The 20,000-nt window shown below is 43.1% G+C and overlaps 1 protein-coding gene across 20 annotated transcripts in view; it reads right to left on the reverse strand.

Annotated features, from left to right (window-relative positions):
- LOC139532488 (tensin-1-like) overlaps window positions 1–20,000 on the reverse strand; it is a 211,605-nt gene that overhangs the window by 37,794 nt on the left and 153,811 nt on the right. For 19 of the 20 annotated variants that reach the window (XM_071330141.1, XM_071330137.1, XM_071330129.1 and 16 more), the window contains 9 exons: window positions 11,580–11,629; window positions 10,480–10,651; window positions 10,284–10,334; window positions 9,899–10,021; window positions 8,000–8,064; window positions 5,558–5,641; window positions 3,558–3,670; window positions 3,342–3,402; window positions 2,378–2,453 (listed from right to left, as the gene is read on the reverse strand). In XM_071330141.1, coding sequence (XP_071186242.1) covers window positions 2,378–2,453; window positions 3,342–3,402; window positions 3,558–3,670; window positions 5,558–5,641; window positions 8,000–8,064; window positions 9,899–10,021; window positions 10,284–10,334; window positions 10,480–10,651; window positions 11,580–11,629 — 795 coding nt within the window. Of the gene's footprint in view, window positions 1–2,377; window positions 2,454–3,341; window positions 3,403–3,557; window positions 3,671–5,557; window positions 5,642–7,999; window positions 8,065–9,898; window positions 10,022–10,283; window positions 10,335–10,479; window positions 10,652–11,579; window positions 11,630–14,626; window positions 14,998–20,000 lie in introns of those variants that run through there. The other variant, XM_071330144.1, reaches the window with a different exon arrangement.

A 20,000-nucleotide genomic window follows, 5' to 3' on the forward strand; every position in this document is an offset into this window, starting at 1 on the left:
AAATGGAGATATATGGATAAACCACTTCGCCAATCTTTTTGGCTCTATAACAAAGAACAAACAGCAAAAGCATGTACACTACCATTCAAAAGTTTGGGGTCACTTAGAAAGGTCCTTGTTTTTGAAAGAAAAGCATATTTTTTGTCCATTAAAATAACATCACATTTATCAGAAATACAGTGTAGACATTGTTAATGTTGTAAATGACTATTGTAGCTGGAAACGGCAGATTTGTTATGGAATATCTACATAGGCGTACAGAGGCCCGTTATCAGCAACCATCACTCCTGTGTTCCAATGGCATGTTGTGTTAGCTAATCCAAGTTTATCATTTTAAAAGGCTAATTGATCATTAGAAAACCCTTTTGCAATTATGTTAGCACAGCTGAAAACTGTTGTTCTGATTAAAGAAGCAATAAATCTGTCCTTCTTTAGACTAGTTGAGTATCTGGAGCATCAGCATTTGTGGGTTCAATTACAGGCTCAAAATGGCCAGAAACAAATAACTTTCTTCTGAAACTCGCCAGTCTATTCTTGTTCTGAGAAATGAAGGCTATTCCATGCGAGAAATTGCCAAGAAACTGAAGATCTCGTACAAAGCTGTGTACTATTTCCTTCACAGAACAGCACAAACTGGCTCTAACCAGAATAGAGGGAGTGGGAGGCCCCGGTGCACAACTGAGCAAGCGGACAAGTACATTAGAGTGTCTAGTTTGAGAAACAGGCGCCTCACAAGTCCTCAACTGGCAGCTTCATTAAATAGTACCCGCAAAACACCAGTCTCAATGTCAACAGTGAAGATGCGACTCCAGGATGCTGGCCTTCTAGGCATATTCTCGGTGAACAACGTAAAACACCAAATAATGCATGCACAGCAGAATCTTTGTATTTATTTAACTAGGCTATTCAGGTAACAACAAATTCTTATTTACAATGACGGCCTACACCGGCCAAACCCAGACGACGCTGGACCAATTATGCTGCGCCCTATGGGACTCCCAATCACAGCCAGTTGTGATACAGTACAGTCTGGATTTGATCCAGGGTGTCTGTAGTGACGCATCAAGCACTGAGATGCAGTGCCTTAGACCGCTGCGCCACCCGGGAGCCCAATTAGGCAGATACCTTCTAATTATCAAAATCCAGAAAAGAGCTGTTAAATTCTACAACCACCTAAAAGGAAGCGATTCCCAAACCTTCCATAACAAAGCCATCACCTACAGAGTACTGAACCTGGAGAAGAGTCCCCTAAGCAAGCTGGTCCTGGGTCTCTGTTCACAATCACAAACAGACGCCACAGACCCCCAGGACAGCAACACAATTAGACCCAACCAAATCATGAGAAAACAAAAAGATCATTACTTGACACATTGGAAGAATATACAAAAAAACTGAGGAAACTAGAATGCATTTGGCCCTAAACAGAGAATACACAGTGGCAGAATACCTGACCACTGTGACTGAACCAAACTTAAGGAAAGCTTTGAATATGTACAGACTCAGTGAGCATAGCCTTGCTATTGAGAAAGGCCATCGTAGGCAGACCTGGCTCTCAAGAGAAGACAGGCTATGTGCACACTGCCCACAAAATGAGGTGGAAACTGAGCTGCACTTCCTAACCTCCTGCCAAATGTATGACCATATTAGAGAGACATATTTCCCTCAGATTACACAGATCCACAAAGAATTCGAAAACAAATCTAATTTTGATAAACTCCCATATCTATTAGGTGAAATACCACAGTGTGCCATCACAGCAGGAAGATTTGTGACCTGTTGCCACAAGAAACGGGCAACCAGTGAAGAACAAACACCATTGTAAATACAACCCATATTTATGTTTATTTATTTTCCCTTTGGTACTTAAATTATTTGCACATCATTACAACACTGTATATAGACATAATATGACATTTGAAATGTCTTTACTCTTTTGGAACTTTTGTGAGTGTAATGTTTACTGTACATTTTTTATTGTTTATTTCACTTTTGTTTATTATCTATTTCACTTGCTTTGGGAACATATGTTTCTCATGTCAGTAAAGCCCTTAAATCGAATTGAGAGAGAGAGAGAGAGAGAGAGAGAGAGAGAGAGAGAGAGAGAGAGAGAGAGAGAGAGAGAGAGAGAGAGAGAGAGAGAGAGAGAGAGAGAGAGAGAGAGAGAGAGAGAGAGAGAGAGAGAGAGAGAATGGGAGAGAGAGAGAGAGATAGAGGAAGATGGATCCTGTGGTGGAGGAATGTATTGTGGTGGAATATGAAAAAGTCAACCTTCAACAGTATATGGACCTACTGTAAGGCCACTAAGGGCTCTAAGGCCAACACAACACAGTACAACCACAACACCCATACATTTGATGACAAAGGATGTGCTTCTTACCAAAATGTCTCCTTTTAGGAGAAGGCCAGGTTCAATGGTGATGCAGATACTGGTGTGACTGTCTCCTTGGACGTTACTGTGGAATTAATTCAGATGAAAACCATTATAAACACTTTAAAACAGTTTTGGGTGTTTTTCTTATAGTGGTTCAGGTATGACTGAAGTAAGAAGAGCTTGTCCCAAATCAGTTATCACAAGTCAGATTGTAAATGGATGAGGGGGTGTGTGGAGGGGGTGTCATTTCCGTGTGGTGTTGTTTTGGTCGTGAGGACCCTGGATGGAGAAGGTGGGTCAGTGAGGTGGGAGTTACGGTATCCCTCCCTGTACACATAGAACCCTAGAGCTGTGTCCCTGACAATCTATCTGCCTGCCTGCCCCACCAGCACACACTGACACACATACAGACTCTCTCTCTCCCCACCCCCCACCCCTCTCTGTATCTCTCTCTCCCCCCTTTCTATCTTTCTCTCTCTCTCTCTCTCTCTCTCTCTCTCTCTCTCTCTCTCACTCACTCTCTCTCTCGCTCTCTCTTTCTCTCTCTCTGTTCCTCTCTCTCTACCCACCCTCTCTCTGTGTTCCTCTCTCTCTATTTCTCCCCCCTCTCTCTCTTTCTCTCTGTTCCTCTCTCTCTATCCCCCCTCTCTCTGTGTTCCTCTCTCTCTATTTCTCCCCCCTCTCTCTCTTTCTATCTGTTCCTCTCTCTCTATCCCCCCTCTCTCTGTGTTTCCTCTCTCTCTATTTCTCCCTCCCTCTCTCTCTCTCTCTCTCGCACACACACACACAAACAGATGGGGATTATTAAGGGCTAATTCCTTAACAAGGGGTGACAGGCTTGGAAGTACTGTGGACTGAGAGGGAGAGAAAGAAAGAGGGATAGAGTGACAGAATCTGAGAGTAGAGAAAACAAGCCCCATGAAAGACAAATCAACCCACAATGCAACAGATAAAAACTAAAGAAACATACTATATCCCTGACGTGTAGACTGGCTGCATCGCCTGGTAAATCTTCAGGAAAGGACGACAGCCTGCGAGGGGAAAAAAGAAGAAAAGAAGAACAATTATTCCAAAATGAAACAATTATTTATACTCATTGAATGAAAGTCTATCCCATTGAAGAAAAACATTTAGATAAAAAAATATATATAATAATTAAATAAAGGCTATCCTGTTGCAGACTCACCTCCTTTGGACTCGAAGTTGGGGATGCCGTGCATGATGACGTGGTGCAGAAACAGAGGCTTGTTGTTAATCTTGATGTGGCCAGAGAGCAGACCACTGAAGTAACGCACATACCTACACACATCCACACAACACAGTCACAGCGTGAAACAGAGGGACAACCCTTCAATGTCATGCACCATGAGTCTGGCAAGCAAGACTAGCAAACACGCCACATCTATTATCAAAGAGGCTTTGCACACTATGGAGATGTCAGAGTGAATTGGAGTGTACGAGCACCAGGCAGCTCTGCCTGCCAGGCAGGGGTATGTCGTGTTGTGTTGGTGAGCTCTGCCTGCCAGGCAGGGGTATGTCGTGTTGTGTTGGTGAGCTCTGCCTGCCAGGCAGGGGTATGTAGTGTTGTGTTGGTGAGCTCTGCCTGCCAGGCAGGGGTATGTAGTGTTGTGTTGGTGAGCTCTGCCTGCCAGGCAGGGGTATGTAGTGTTGTGTTGGTGAGCTCTGCCTGCCAGGCAGGGGTATGTAGTGTTGTGTTGGTGAGCTCTGCCTGCCAGGCAGGGGTATGTTGTGTTGTGTTGGTGAGCTCTGCCTGCCAGGCAGGGGTATGTAGTGTTGTGTTGGTGAGCTCTGCCTGCCAGGTAGGGGTATGTAGTGTTGTGTTGGTGAGCTCTGCCTGCCAGGCAGGGGTATGTAGTGTTGTGTTGGTGAGCTCTGCCTGCCAGGCAGCCTGTTAATGATACTAATGATGATCATGCAGAGTGTGACCTCTGTTCCAGAGGTCGGCCCTTCTCCCCACCACCCCTGTGCTCCCCCCGCACTCCGCTGGCAGCTGCCAGATGGTTCGGTCTCCCAAATGAAATTAGGTCGGAGCAGGAAGCATTCACAGACCAGCTGGGTTGTGTAAGGAGCTCCCTGTGTAACAGCGGGGTCACGCCGGAAAACACGGCCACACAGATTCTGACATATTACAGTTACTACTGTACAGAGATATATATATATAATGTTGGGCTGCCACAGAGATCAAGTCTGGACAACCATCCGCCATTTTGGCTCAGAACATTCCACTTAAGGATCTAACCTAGATTCTAATCTAGAGTGGAATTTCCTCACAAGAATGTTGATGATGATTTGATAGTGATACCTCTCAGAACAGAAGTGAGTGTTTCTCTATGTGGTGCGTTTCTACGGCAGCGGTGTAACAGTGCTGAGATCCAACCCCCCCTCCCAATGTTAATGTCACACATGCCAGACCATAATAAGTTCAGACTGCGGGGAACTGGCTGAGGGATAATTATATCTGAGTAAGGAAACAGCGGCTGGTCAGATGCCATGCCTAGTGCTGCTACTGCTGTTGTTGCCTGCTGGATACACCTGGGGTTCCCTTATCTGCCACAAACTATGGATCCCGGGTCAGTTTGTATTTACTCAGTAATGACCTATGGCTAGGACTGGGTTAGTGAGATATGACCCTAAATCAGTTCTAAGCGCCACTAAGGGTTCCCTTACAAAGCCACCTATTCAGCATGCCAGATCACTGAGGAGGGGAGGAAGGAACGATGGATAGTTGTGTCAGAATGAACTCTGGAAACCATGTGACCTTTCAGCTCTCAGTGGAATCCTGGAGAATACAAAAAGCTGCTAGGCTTTCCAAAAAACATTATTCCTCAATTATGTCAATTAGGCTTCATTGGGAGGATTAAGGGAACAAAAAGACAGAGGTATTTCCTGTTTGGGACGCACTGGGAGAGAGGGACTGAGGAGAGGAGAGGAGGATAGCCTTTGAAACAGTGAGAGTTACACCAGGTCATCCATTGACTGAATTCCACTCTGAGAAGTCACGCCCATCCCTTTACCCTTGTTGACTTCTTCAATGAACAGAATGAAGGATACGCATTCTAAGAATGGAATCCAGCCGGTTGCTCTCACCAAGGGATCAAACTCATCCAGCCTATAGGAAGTTGTAGGGTGCAAAAACAGGAAGTGAGGTAGTAAGAAGTAACTGACCTTCTCTGGGACGGTTGACCCACAGGAAGTGCTTTGTCTTCGTAGAAGCGCCTCATGGCGAACCTGTCCAGTGCCTGGTCAGCACTGAAGACCACAGGAGAGACAAAGGTCATGATCGGCTCTTCTTCACTGAACACATACAATATACCATACAATAAGTTTGCCCTGAAATGACCCTGAAAAGTGTCCTTACGTTGTCTTCTCCTTTAAAAAACGTCCTTAATCGACCGTGTCGCTTAAGAAGTGTCCTTAATCTACATATTTTTATATTTTGCCATCCCCACAATGCTACAGTATCCCAGTATTATTATCTGATCAATGTACAGATGTAGGATCTTAATTTGATCATCCTGTTGCAGGAAAACTTTCCTGAAATGCAGGAAATGTTTAACTTATAGTGTATTTGAGGTTAAAAAGTAGTCGGAAGTTAAAAAATGTCCATGAATTATAATCCACATAATAATTCACATTTCCTGTTGCTGCAGGATTATTTTCCTACCGTAGCAAACTGTCTCAAATTAAGATCCTACATCTGTAACATGTAACGTTTGTTCATGAGTGTACTGTTTACTCTTCTAGAATGCCACTGACTCTCAAGCATTAAGCAAGATAGAACTGTCTCGAGTATCAAAGAAACAAGTGTGATTTGACCTTTGTTATTCCTTAGTGAAAGTGTAAGATCGTAAACCCATCCCCCACCCTGAAACATCTGGAGTCTTTACAAGGTATGACATATGTAAATGTTCCTCTTTATTGACCAAAAATACACCTGAGCCTGAATAGAATGTTTTGGCATAACAACCACATCAGTGTTTCATTTGAGGCCCAATCCCAAATCCCTTTGGCCTATCTATCTGTTACAGATCTACGTGCTTTCCCTGACATCACCCCATGTTTTTGTCTATGACTTGACCGACATCTCAAGGGGTGAAGCCATAGAAATCAGGGTTGGGGTGAATTCGAATGGAAGTCGGTCAATTCAGGAAGTGATTTGAATTTAAAATCCCAAAATGGAAAAAACTTTTGACATATATAGCTTCTCCTTTTTAGCTTATTGAGAAGTCAATTAAAATAGATGCCCTTTTTTTTACTGAATTAAAATGTCAGTTTACTTCCTGAATTGACTGCCTTCAATTCAAATTGACCACAACACTGATAGAAATCTCAAATGAAATGTATAGAATGGACAAATGTCTGTTTGTATTCATCTGGAAATATCTGGGAACTTTAAGGATGTATGGAACTTCAAGCATGGCGGTGATATTGAATGAATATATTGTCCCATGTTGACTAATAACAAACAGGGTACATGAGGTCAGTTTGTCTGCAGTCAGAAGTCTCTGGTACCTGGCTGATATGTTGACTAATAACAAACAGGGTAAATGAGGTCAGTTTGTCTGCAGTCAGAAGTCTCTGGTACCTGGCTGATATGTTGACTAATAACAAACAGGGTACATGAGGTCAGTTTGTCTGCAGTCAGAAGTCTCTGGTACCTGGCTGATATGTTGACTAATAACAAACAGGGTACATGAGGTCAGTTTGTCTGCAGTCAGAAGTCTCTGGTACCTGGCTGATATGTTGACTAATAACAAACAGGGTAAATGAGGTCAGTTTGTCTGCAGTCAGAAGTCTCTGGTACCTGGCTGATATGTTGACTAATAACAAACAGTATAAATTAGGTCAGTTTGTCTGCAGTCAGAAGTCTCTGGTACCTGGCTGATATGTTGACTAATAACAAACAGGGTACATGAGGTCAGTTTGTCTGCAGTCAGAAGTCTCTGGTACCTGGCTGATATGTTGACTAATAACAAACAGGGTACATGAGGTCAGTTTGTCTGCAGTCAGAAGTCTCTGGTACCTGGCTGATATGTTGACTAACAACAAACAGGGTACATGAGGTCAGTTTGTCTGCAGTCAGAAGTCTCTGGTACCTGGCTGATATGTTGACTAACAACAAACAGGGTACATGAGGTCAGTTTGTCTGCAGTCAGAAGTCTCTGGTACCTGGCTGATATGTTGACTAACAACAAACAGGGTACATGAGGTCAGTTTGTCTGCAGTCAGAAATCTCTGGTACCTGGCTGATATGTTGACTAATAACAAACAGGGTACATGAGGTCAGTTTGTCTGCAGTCAGAAGTCTCTGGTACCTGGCTGATATGTTGACTAATAACAAACAGGGTACATGAGGTCAGTTTGTCTGCAGTCAGAAGTCTCTGGTACCTGGCTGATATGTTGACTAACAACAAACAGGGTACATGAGGTCAGTTTGTCTGCAGTCAGAAGTCTCTGGTACCTGGCTGATATGTTGACTAATAACAAACAGGGTAAATGAGGTCAGTTTGTCTGCAGTCAGAAGTCTCTGGTACCTGGCTGATATGTTGACTAACAACAAACAGGGTAAATGAGGTCAGTTTGTCTGCAGTCAGAAGTCTCTGGTACCTGGCTGATATGTTGCTGTAATGCATGTAGGCAGCCACCACCACTCCTGTCCTCCCACGGTTCCCCTGCAGAAAGAGAGAGAGAGGGGGGAGAGAGAGGGAGAGAATGGGGGAGAGGGAGAGAGCGAGAGGGGGGAGAGCGAGAGGGGGAGAGAGGGGGGAGAGGGAGAGGGAGAGAGTGGGGGAGAGAGAGAGTGGGGGATAGGGCAGGGAGAGAGAGAGGGGAGAGAGGGAGATATACTTTTTGAGAAAGAATACAAGTCTATTTTTAGTTACACACTTGAAGGTCGAACAATGTTTGTACCTGCAGTGTAGACATGTAGATGCTGTACAGTGAGTTGGATTTGAGTGACCAGGCTATTTTCAGGCCAAACTGCCACAGATTGAATTTGATCAAACTGCCTGGTTCCATTGATCACAATGACATTGTTTGTGGTCAAATTCAACTGCAGATAGAAATGCAACACTACTGGAGAAACCTTTGACCCTGAACTCTGAAACAGCCCGTGGAACATTTCTGACTGGGGAGATAACAAATAGCATTTCATCAAATTAGGCGTTTCTGAATGGAAGCAGTTTTTCCATCTTGACCAAAAGCTTCAATTTCAGGATGAGGGGGAAAATAAGCATTGGTAACCATGGGGATGCTCTGTTTGCTACCACTTGTTGTACATATTGGATAAAATGTTCCCCCCACAGACTTATCAAGTTACTACTCACTATTCAGCTACATTGACTCAAAGTCTTTAACACTGATTGATAGAGACTTAGATTAAGTTTTTAAAGTTGTTTTTTGGGGAGTTACTGTAGTTGACATTGGATCATTCATGACAAGTTGTATGATGAATCATTGGGCCTGAGAGGTTGGGGGAGGGGAGGATGTGCTGCCAAAACACAGGCAGCAGCAGTCTCTATTAGAATCAAATGACTCATGTTCACTGGATTTCTTTGTGAAATACGGCTTCAGTCTAACAGTCTGCAGTTAAGGACCATTTAAGTGTTTTACCAGCAATACTAGAATGTGGAGGACTTGTCTTCCAACTACAAGACAGCTTGATTATCCCACGTTGTCCAATGAGGTACAGGGAAACAGTTTGGTGCCTTTCCTTTTTCGACCAATGAGCTAGGGTGACAAGTTGGTGTTTTACCTCCTTACCAATGACGATTGAGGACATACAGAGTATTGTATTCATAGGGGACTTTCTCCCTGGGGCCTGGCTGTCTCCTTTCACACTCTTCAAACAGAGAGCACCCTCTACTGTCCTTAACACAGTGGACCACAGCATACTGTAACACTCCCGGGAAGAAACCCTTCCTTCCTCCCTTCCCTGGAGTGATCAGTGATCTGTAAGACTACGGGACCCTGTTCCAATACTTTGACAATGTATCCTTCCTTCCTCCCTTCCCTGGAGTGATCAGTGGTCTGTAAGACTACGGGACCCTGTTCCAATACTTTGACAATGTATCCTTCCTTCCTCCCTTCTCTGGAGTGATCAGTGATCTGTAAAACTACGGGACCCTGTTCCAATACTTTGACAATGTATCCTTCCTTCCTCCCTTCCCTGGAGTGATCAGTGATCTGTAAGACTACGGGACCCTGTTCCAATACTTTGACAATGTATCCTTCCTTCCTCCCTTCCCTGGAGTGATCAGTGGTCTGTAAGACTACGGGACCCTGTTCCAATACTTTGACAATGTATCCTTCCTTCCTCCCTTCTCTGGAGTGATCAGTGATCTGTAAAACTACGGGACCCTGTTCCAATACTTTGACAATGTATCCTTCCTTCCTCCCTTCCCTGGAGTGATCAGTGATCTGTAAGACTACGGGACCCTGTTCCAATACTTTGACAATGTATCCTTCCTTCCTCCCTTCCCTGGAGTGATGTGTCCGACCACCTACCTTGTTGTGAAGCACCACTACATTGTGTTGGTCAGCGTTGAGCCAGGTGTCCATGGCCTTGCACATGCTGCAGATCTTATCCAGGGCCGGAGCATAATGGTCTGGCCAGCCAAACTCCAGCACCTACAGGGGGCCACACAGACCACTATCACATATCAAAACTTCCACCACTACCATTGCATTTAGGAGAGAGATACAATCTGTGTCCAACTGTCCACACACACACTGTTACTGTGTGTGTGTGTGTGTGTGTGTGTGTGTGTGTGTGTGTGTGTGTGTGTGTGTGTGTGTGTGTGTGTGTGTGTGTGTGTGTGTGTGTGTGTGTGTGTGTGTGTGTGTGTGTGTGTGTGTGTGTGTGTGTGTGTGTGTATTTGTGTGTGTATACCTTGTGGTTAAGCTTGGTGATGTCATTCCTCCGCTCGCTTAGGTTGAGGAGCTGAAATCACAAAATCCACATCAATAAGAATGACCAGGAAACAGTTGTCCATCAGCAACAGGACGTGACAGGGTGCATGAAAAGCCACCACACCAACAGACAGGCCCGGTAGTGAGGTAGAGCCGTGGCAGGACAGGGGTCTCACCAGATAGTGTTCCCCGTGTTTGGAGGCCAGCATGGAGGCCACCTCCTTGATGTTGGAGGTGTAGCTGCGCTCCTCCGCTCCGCTGGGGAAGGAGACAGAGATGATCCTCTCGGTGATGTACACCAGGTCCACCTCATAGTTCTCATCCATGGCCTGCAGCAGACTGACACTCCTGGGGGGAGGAGAGGAGAGAGGAGAGAGGAGAGGATAGATAGTTAGAGAGGTGATGTACACCAGATCCACCTCATAGTTCTCAGAGGAGAGGAGAGGAGAGGAGAGGAGAGGAGAGGAGAGGAGAGGAGAGGAGAGGAGAGGAGAGGAGAGGAGAGATAGTTAGAGAGGTGATGTACACCAGGTCCACCTCATAGTTCTCCTCAATGGCCTGCAGCAGACTGACACTCCTGGGGAGGAAGATGCTTAGAGCTCTGACAAAACGTTTCAGAGTACTGAGTGCTGATCTAGGATCAGCTTCTCCCTGTCCATATAATCTTGCTCCTTATGATCTAAAAGGTCAAACTGATCCTAGATCAGCACTGCTACTCTGTATGAATATGGCCCCTGATATCTTACAGGGTTTGTACATCAGCACTAGTCTGTAAAGCTCTTCCTTGGTGGCTCTTGTGTGTGGTATCTATTATCTATCATATCTTTGATGTGTGAGTCTTCAGTACTGACAAACCCATGTGATTTATGTCTATGGTAATTGGAAGTGGTGTCATATGATATCACACGTGTTTTCATAAACATCTTCAATCCTAGCTCTTCAGTTCAGAACAAAGTGTTCTGGAATGATCCAAGCTGGTATTGCGCAATCATTGTGATCAGTTCCCCAAATCCCGACTCCCAGATGGCTGTTAGATGGGAAACGTAGCTGGAGAAACAGGCATGGTTGTCACAGTGATCTGACAACAGGATAGAATACATCCTGATGGGTTTTTGATAGGCCTGTGTCCATGGATTTCAGTGTGTGTTGAGCTCTATGGGCATCAATGAACCGAAACGTGAGGTCAGAGAAACAGATGTAAACGTGGCCGTACACTGCAGTAGATGAGGAAGAGTGACAGCCTGGATAGTGAGGGAAAGACAGCGGTCTCTCTTACCGTGATGACCTTCGTCTAGTCTGCTCACTCTTACAGGACCTTGGGGTTCCCTACAGAGAACACAGAGAAGATAGAATACATCACTCAGTCTCCTTGATCAACTTGGCATTGCTCGTGTTTGATGTAAGTGTGCGAGTGAGTGTAATACACAACTGCATTGTAAATTCCACATTACAGCACACTGCAATCAGGTCTTCAAATATATCAAACCCAAACACAACTGGATAGAGTTTAGCCATGATGTGATGCGTCCATTGCTTTGAAATAACATAATATCCCTGGGGCCTTACTTGTACCCAGTGTCCCCCATCCTCAGTCTAACTACAGAGAGAAAAGCAGCGGAGAATATCGAGGATTCATTTCAACAACGAGGGTGATTAGCAGTAGACAATAGATCACAGTGTTCAGACACAAAGTGCTGTGTTCTAAAATAGATGCTGTCGGACAGCTGGTGCTTTAAACACATAGTATTACCATGGTATTAGCCTGTCTATGACCCTGGTGGCGGGGTGGTGATGGGTTGGTTGGTTAGTGGCATGTGGCAACAGTCTTAAACAGCTTTCTTTGCTCATCTCCTCATCTCCTCGTCTCCTTTCCTTCATGGTAACGTAATCCAGCAACATTAGGAAACATCTAATTACTGACAATTGGTTGTTTCCTGTTACAGTAATCTAACTGACATCACATATTTGGCATGTCCTGCAACCAACCAGCCAACCAGCACACTCATGGCAAAGATTATAGGTTGAAACGTTCAGTTTGATACGCTAGCAAGGTACTGTATGTTTGAAATGTGAAAATACCCAAACATTTAAACTTAGCCTGTACAGTACATAGCTGTCTGTCTGTCTGTGTTTGACCCTTCTGTAAGAGTTACATTGACATCTACATCCTGCTGTCTGTCCATGGTCACGAAGACAGGGAGATGAGGACAGGGAGACGTCTACCAATACTGGGTCGTCACTAGGGCTATCTTTAGTGATTCCACATCCTTTTTACCACAAGGCAAGCACTGCCTTCCCCGTCTGGCTGGAGAACATAGACAGCACCATGTGAAGGAGGATAGAGAGGACCTGAACAGAACAGAAGGTTATGTACACAGTACAGAGCTCTGTGTTGCCATTGATCCATTCATTTGTCTGTGATGAAACTAATCCTAGTCAGGCAAAAGGAAAGCCCATTATTCAGAGTGATGTGACTAGAAACAGATGCTGCCTGCTGAAACCATGGACACTGTTGCTCGAAAACTGCAACAATATGTCTGTTCACAGGGGACAAGAGTGGCAATTACATAAGAACAAGGTCTCTTGCATCACACACATGGCATGGACACACACGCACGCACGCACGCACGCACGCACGCACGCACGCACGCACGCACGCACGCACACACACACACACACACACACACACACACACACACACACACACACACACACACACACACACACACACACACACACGCCTGTATACACACGCAGAACTAAACGTGTACACACAACACAACCACCAAGCCTCTCATACAATCTGTGTCCAACTGTCCACACACACACTGTTACTGTGTGTGTGTGTGTGTGTGTGTGTGTGTGTGTGTGTGTGTGTGTGTGTGTGTGTGTGTGTGTGTGTGTGTGTGTGTGTGTGTGTGTGTGTGTGTGTGTGTGTGTGTGTGTGTGTGTGTGTGTGTGTGTGTGTGTGTGTGTGTGTGTGTGTGTGTGCGTGTGTGTGTCCTGCGTTCCCACCTCAGTAATACTCATCAGTTAACCAGATGTAAAGATACACTACCCAGCAGGACCAACAAACTACCAAGAAGAGAAACACAGAGAGACAGGAGGAACACATTCAATGAAAGACTACAACACAGAGACAGGAGGAACACATTCAATGAAAGACTACAACACAGAGAGACAGGAGGAAGACATTCAATGAAAGACTACAACACAGAGACAGGAGGAAGACATTCAATGAAAGACTACAACACAGAGACAGGAGGAAGACATTCAATGAAAGACTACAACACAGAGACAGGAACACATTCAATGAAAGACTACAACACAGAGACAGGAGGAACACATTCAATGAAAGACTACAACACAGAGACAGGAACACATTCAATGAAAGACTACAACACAGAGACAGGAGGAACACATTCAATGAAAGACTACAACACAGAGACAGGAACACATTCAATGAAAGACTACAACACAGAGACAGGAGGAACACATTCAATGAAAGACTACAACACAGAGACAGGAACACAATCAATGAAAGACTACAACACAGAGACAGGAGGAACACATTCAATGAAAGACTACAACACAGAGACAGGAACACATTCAATGAAAGACTACAACACAGAGACAGGAGGAACACATTCAATGAAAGACTACAACACAGAGACAGGAAGACATTCAATGAAAGACTATAACACAGACAGACAGGAGGAAGACATTCAATAAAAGACTACAACACAGACAGACAGGAGGAAGACATTCAATAAAAGACTACAACACAGAGAGACAGGAGGAACACATTCAATGAAAGACCAAAACCACCAAAGAAGCTTAGATAGTAGACGTTTAACTGTGTTGACTGAAGGAAAAAACATGAAGGTCTTGCTGTTTATGATTACATTGGTATGTACGCACTGGGATTATTATTTTCTTTTTAGCAATGTTGTTTTCACGTCATTTCAACCCCCCAAAAATTGGAAAACAACGTTTAACCTAAAACCAATGACATGGTGACATTTTTTGTGATTTCCCATTGAATTTACAATAGTTGACAACTCAACCAAATATAAATCAAAACTAGACATTGAGCTGATGTCTGTGCACAGTGGGTAATGCAACAACGTATGGACAAACTCATTGTTAAAGGGGAATTTCACCCAAAATGTACAACTTCATGTGCCATTCCTCAAGGCACCCTAGATACCCTAAATACACCCAAATACAAAGTAGGGTGTTTGACAGCAGGGAAACATACACTTAAAAGCTAGATTTGCCCGTTATCCCACCAGGTACACTTCCAGAGTGGGCGTGGCCTACCTTAAATAGGTACTCAGCGCTCCGCCTCCAGGAATTGCGGAAGGAGGCGAGGCGCCTGCGGAGGGCGCCACCTGAGGTCATGGCTGGACTAGTCTGGTCCGGACTGGACCAGGGTCCCTCTCGCTCTACCCCTTCTGTGTTCGCCCTATCCCCCTGGGGAAGGCTGAATGACCAAACGCCTTGGTTGTCAATCACAGAGAAACACCTGGAGTCTAATATCCATGTTCGTTTCCTTCCAAGAGACGACGAAGATCTTCTTGTATATGTCCAGTTTGTTTTTTGTTTATTCCTTTGTCATGATGGGACTCTCTCCTCAAAAGGTCTCAGCCCCCCCAAAACAGGTTCCAGCTCAGTCTTTAACTCTCTCGCTCTCTGTTCTTCTCCTCCGCGCCTCTCGTTTGTCTTTCCCCTTTTGTGCTTCTTCTTTCTCTCCTCCCGCCCACTTTTGGTTTCTCCCTTCCCTCTTTCTTATTATCCCTCATTACTTCTTCTCTCTCTCTCTCTCTCTCCCTCCCTCGCGTGCTCTCTCTCTCTCTCTCTCTCTCTCTCCCCCTTCTCTCTCTCTCTCTGTGGTTTGTGTGTGTGTGCGTGTGGTCCCCCTCTAAATACTACTACGTCTCCAAGTTAATTAAATGTATTTATTGTAAAGCGACACCACCACATTGTGCTAGTGTGAATGCCCTGGAACAGTGGGACTACGAGAGGTCGTTTGTCGGCTAACACTCTTCCCGAAACCCATCCGTTGACCCTTAGCTACCAATTACACATTTCCAGAGTAATTCCAGAGAGAGCTGGTGTTTCCCTCTATCGTATATAGTTGTAACCCTGACTGCTCCCTATATCACTGTTGCTATTATATACCAGAGCTGAGAGCAGAAATACTTTCTTCCTGTGCTGACTGAGGTCAGAGAGAGAGGAAGAGCTGAGGAATACAGGAGACCACTGAAACCAGATTAGAGAGAGAAAATAAAGTGGGCTTCCTAGTGTCACAACCAGTGAGGAGGAGGAGGACCCACTGTTAAGGTTAATGTGTGTTAGGTAAATGTGTGTTAGGTAAATGTGTGTTAGGTTAATGTCTGTTAGGTTAATGTGTGTTAGGTAAATGTGTGTTAGGTTATTGTGTGTTAGGTTAATGTGTGTTAGGTTAATGTGTGTTAGGTAAATGTGTGTTAGGTTAATGTGTGTTAGGTTAATGTGTGTTAGGTTAATGTCTGTTAGGTTAATGTCTGTTAGGTTAATGTCTGTTAGGTAAATGTGTGTTAGGTTAATGTGTGTTAGGTAAATGTGTGTTAGGTTAATGTGTGTTAGGTAAATGTGTGTTAGGTAAATGTGTAGGTAAATGTGTGTTAGGTTAATGTGTGTTAGGTAAATGTGTGTTAGGTGAATGTGTGTTAGGTAAATGTGTAGGGAAATGTGTGTTAGGTAAATGTGTAGGTAAATGTGTGTTAGGTTAATGTGTGTTAGGTAAATGTGTGTTAGGTGAATGTGTGTTAGGTAAATGTGTAGGTAAATGTGTGTTAGGTTAATGTGTGTTAGGTAAATGTGTGTTAGGTGAATGTGTGTTAGGTGAATGTGTGTTAGGTGAATGTGTGTTAGGTTAATGTGTGTTAGGTTAATGTGTGTTAGGTTAATGTGTGTTAGGTTAATGTGTGTTAGGTAAATGTGTGTTAGGTAAATGTGTGTTAGGTAAATGTGTGTTAGGTAAATGTGTGTTAGGTTAATGTGTGTTAGGTTAATGTCTGTTAGGTAAATGTGTGTTAGGTTAATGTGTGTTAGGTTAATGTGTGTTAGGTAAATGTGTAGGTAAATGTGTGTTAGGTTCATGTGTGTTAAGTAAATGTGTGTTAGGTTAATGTCTGTTAGGTAAATGTATGTTAGGTTAATGTATGTTAGGTTAATGTCTGTTAGGTAAATGTGTGTTAGGTTAATGTGTGTTAGGTTAATGTCTGTTAGGTAAATGTGTGTTAGGTTAATGTGTGTTAGGTTAATGTCTGTTAGGTAAATGTGTGTTAGGTAAATGTCTGTTAGGTAAATGTATGTTAGGTAAATGTGTGTTAGGTAAATGTGTGTTAGGTGAATGTGTGTTAGGTTAATGTCTGTTAGGTAAATGTATGTTAGGTAAATGTGTGTTAGGTAAATGTGTGTTAGGTAAATGTGTGTTAGGTTAATGTGTGTTAGGTAAATGTGTGTTAGGTTATTGTGTGTTAGGTTAATGTGTGTTAGGTTAATGTCTGTTAGGTTAATGTCTGTTAGGTTAATGTCTGTTAGGTAAATGTGTGTTAGGTTAATGTGTGTTAGGTAAATGTGTGTTAGGTTAATGTGTGTTAGGTAAATGTGTGTTAGGTAAATGTGTAGGTAAATGTGTGTTAGGTTAATGTGTGTTAGGTAAATGTGTGTTAGGTGAATGTGTGTTAGGTAAATGTGTAGGGAAATGTGTGTTAGGTAAATGTGTAGGTAAATGTGTGTTAGGTTAATGTGTGTTAGGTAAATGTGTGTTAGGTGAATGTGTGTTAGGTAAATGTGTAGGTAAATGTGTGTTAGGTTAATGTGTGTTAGGTGAATGTGTGTTAGGTGAATGTGTGTTAGGTGAATGTGTGTTAGGTGAATGTGTGTTAGGTTAATGTGTGTTAGGTTAATGTGTGTTAGGTTAATGTGTGTTAGGTTAATGTGTGTTAGGTAAATGTGTGTTAGGTAAATGTGTGTTAGGTAAATGTGTGTTAGGTAAATGTGTGTTAGGTTAATGTGTGTTAGGTTAATGTCTGTTAGGTAAATGTGTGTTAGGTTAATGTGTGTTAGGTTAATGTGTGTTAGGTAAATGTGTAGGTAAATGTGTGTTAGGTTCATGTGTGTTAAGTAAATGTGTGTTAGGTTAATGTCTGTTAGGTAAATGTATGTTAGGTTAATGTATGTTAGGTTAATGTCTGTTAGGTAAATGTGTGTTAGGTTAATGTGTGTTAGGTTAATGTCTGTTAGGTAAATGTGTGTTAGGTTAATGTGTGTTAGGTTAATGTCTGTTAGGTAAATGTGTGTTAGGTAAATGTCTGTTAGGTAAATGTATGTTAGGTAAATGTGTGTTAGGTAAATGTGTGTTAGGTGAATGTGTGTTAGGTTAATGTCTGTTAGGTAAATGTATGTTAGGTAAATGTGTGTTAGGTAAATGTGTGTTAGGTAAATGTGTGTTAGGTTAATGTGTGTTAGGTAAATGTGTGTTAGGTAAATGTATGTTAGGTAAATGTGTGTTAGGTAAATGTATGTTAGGTGAATGTGTGTTAGGTTAATGTCTGTTAGGTAAATGTGTGTTAGGTAAATGTCTGTTAGGTAAATGTGTGTTAGGTAAATGTCTGTTAGGTAAATGTGTGTTAGGTAAATGTGTGTTAGGTTAATGTGTGTTAGGTAAATGTGTGTTAGGTAAATGTATGTTAGGTAAATGTGTGTTAGGTAAATGTATGTTAGGTGAATGTGTGTTAGGTTAATGTCTGTTAGGTAAATGTGTGTTAGGTAAATGTGTGTTAGGTTAATGTGTGTTAGGTTAATGTGTGTTAGGTTAATGTGTGTTAGGTAAATGTGTGTTAGGTTAATGTGTGTTAGGTTAATGTGTGTTAGGTAAATGTGTGTTAGGTTAATGTGTGTTAGGTTAATGTGTGTTAGGTAAATGTGTGTTAGGTAAATGTGTGTTAGGTAAATGTCTGTTAGGTAAATGTGTGTTAGGTAAATGTCTGTTAGGTAAATGTGTGTTAGGTTAATGTGTGGTAGGTAAATGTGTGTTAGGTTAATGTGTGTTAGGTAAATGTGTGTTAGGTTAAAACACATCTGACGAGTTCCTATGACCAACTCAGAGACGTAGGCTGGTGATAAAAAGGTTGCCCTCTCCTTTTCATTTCCCTCTCCTTTCTCCTCTACTCTCTTCAACTCCTCTCATCTTCTCCTCTCCTCCCCTCAGCTCTCCTCTCATTCTCTTCTCTACTCGCTTCTCTTCAACTCCTCTCTCCTTCTCCTCTCCTACCCTCAGCTCTCCTCTCATTTTCTCCTCTACTCTCTTCTCTCCCACTCCTCTCCCGACCTCCACTCCTCCTCCTCCTTCTCTGACATTCTGGGATGAAGCTGGGAGCATTTCAGGGACACCATGTCACACGCTCTCCTGTTTTTAGTCCACTGTCACCAGCTTTCTGTCTCGTTGTCTAACCCTAACCTTTATAAACCAGAACATCCAATCTACTGTCTGCCCCCCCCCCCCCCTCTCTCTCTCTCTCTCTCTCTCTCTCTCTCTCTCTCTCTCTCTCTCTCTCTCTCTCTCTCTCTCTCTCTCTCTCTCTCTCTCTCTCTCTCTCTCTCTCTCTCTCTCTCTCTCTCTCTCTCTCTCTCTCTCTCTCTCACACACACACTCTCTCACCCTCTCTCACCCCCCCTCTCTTTTCCTGTCTTTCTCTCTCTCCATCTCTCACTCCCTCTTCTCTTTTTTATCTCTCTCCCTCCTCCTCTCTCTGTCTCTTTGCCCGTTGGATTTGTGATTCTAAAACACCTCAAGCTGTGTAGCTTCCCTCCACCTACCGTACATGGGTATAAAGGATGTACTGTGTGTACAGTAGGGGAGAGTGGGGTAAGTTGAGCCAAAGCGGTAAGTTTTACCACCCTTGTTTCTAGGAAACCATAAACAACATGTATCATTTGACCAAATATTTAGGAAGAGGTCATCATTTCATGGAGTCTGTATAGGAAGAAACCACATGGAAAAAGTGGTAAGCAAGTTAAGTCCACCCAAAATTATTTTCACCAAGTCAAATGAATGTATTGTGTTAGAGGTTTAATGATGTTTGTATTTAAACCAAAGTAGATATTTTGAAGATATACATCAGTTGGGGTCTCTATTAGCTTCAATATGAGGTCCTAATCCTAGCATGAAAGTGCATCCTCATAGCTGTGTGGGCTAATATAGTCCAAATGTTTGCCTTGCGGTAAGTTGAGCTAATGGTTGAGCCAATGGCAAGTCAAGCAAATTGAAGTGTTTTCTCCCCAGGCATAATGCAAAGACAATATCGCTGGGATGAGGTACTGTAACAACAGGGCCTGGCCTATGTTAATATTGTTTAAGAAAAAGTAGAACGTTTTTGTTCAGTGTTAAGCCTGTGTTAAAATATACTTAAGATTATTAAAAGATAAAGTGATTATGATTGTGTTTGGAAAATAAAGATAGACATGGTTTTAAAATGGTTGTGGTAATATTTCATTCAGTACAGATATTTGTAGGCAGCTTAACTTACCGTCCCACAGCTCAACATGAATTCTGATTAATTCCAGGGATACACAACATCCTGAAATATATGTAGATATCTTTGTTAGAAAGAATACTATATGTCCCTTGACGGAGTGATGCTGA

Source organism: Salvelinus alpinus, chromosome 10, assembly GCF_045679555.1.
Source record: "Salvelinus alpinus chromosome 10, SLU_Salpinus.1, whole genome shotgun sequence".
Taxonomy (NCBI): Eukaryota; Metazoa; Chordata; class Actinopteri; order Salmoniformes; family Salmonidae; genus Salvelinus; species Salvelinus alpinus.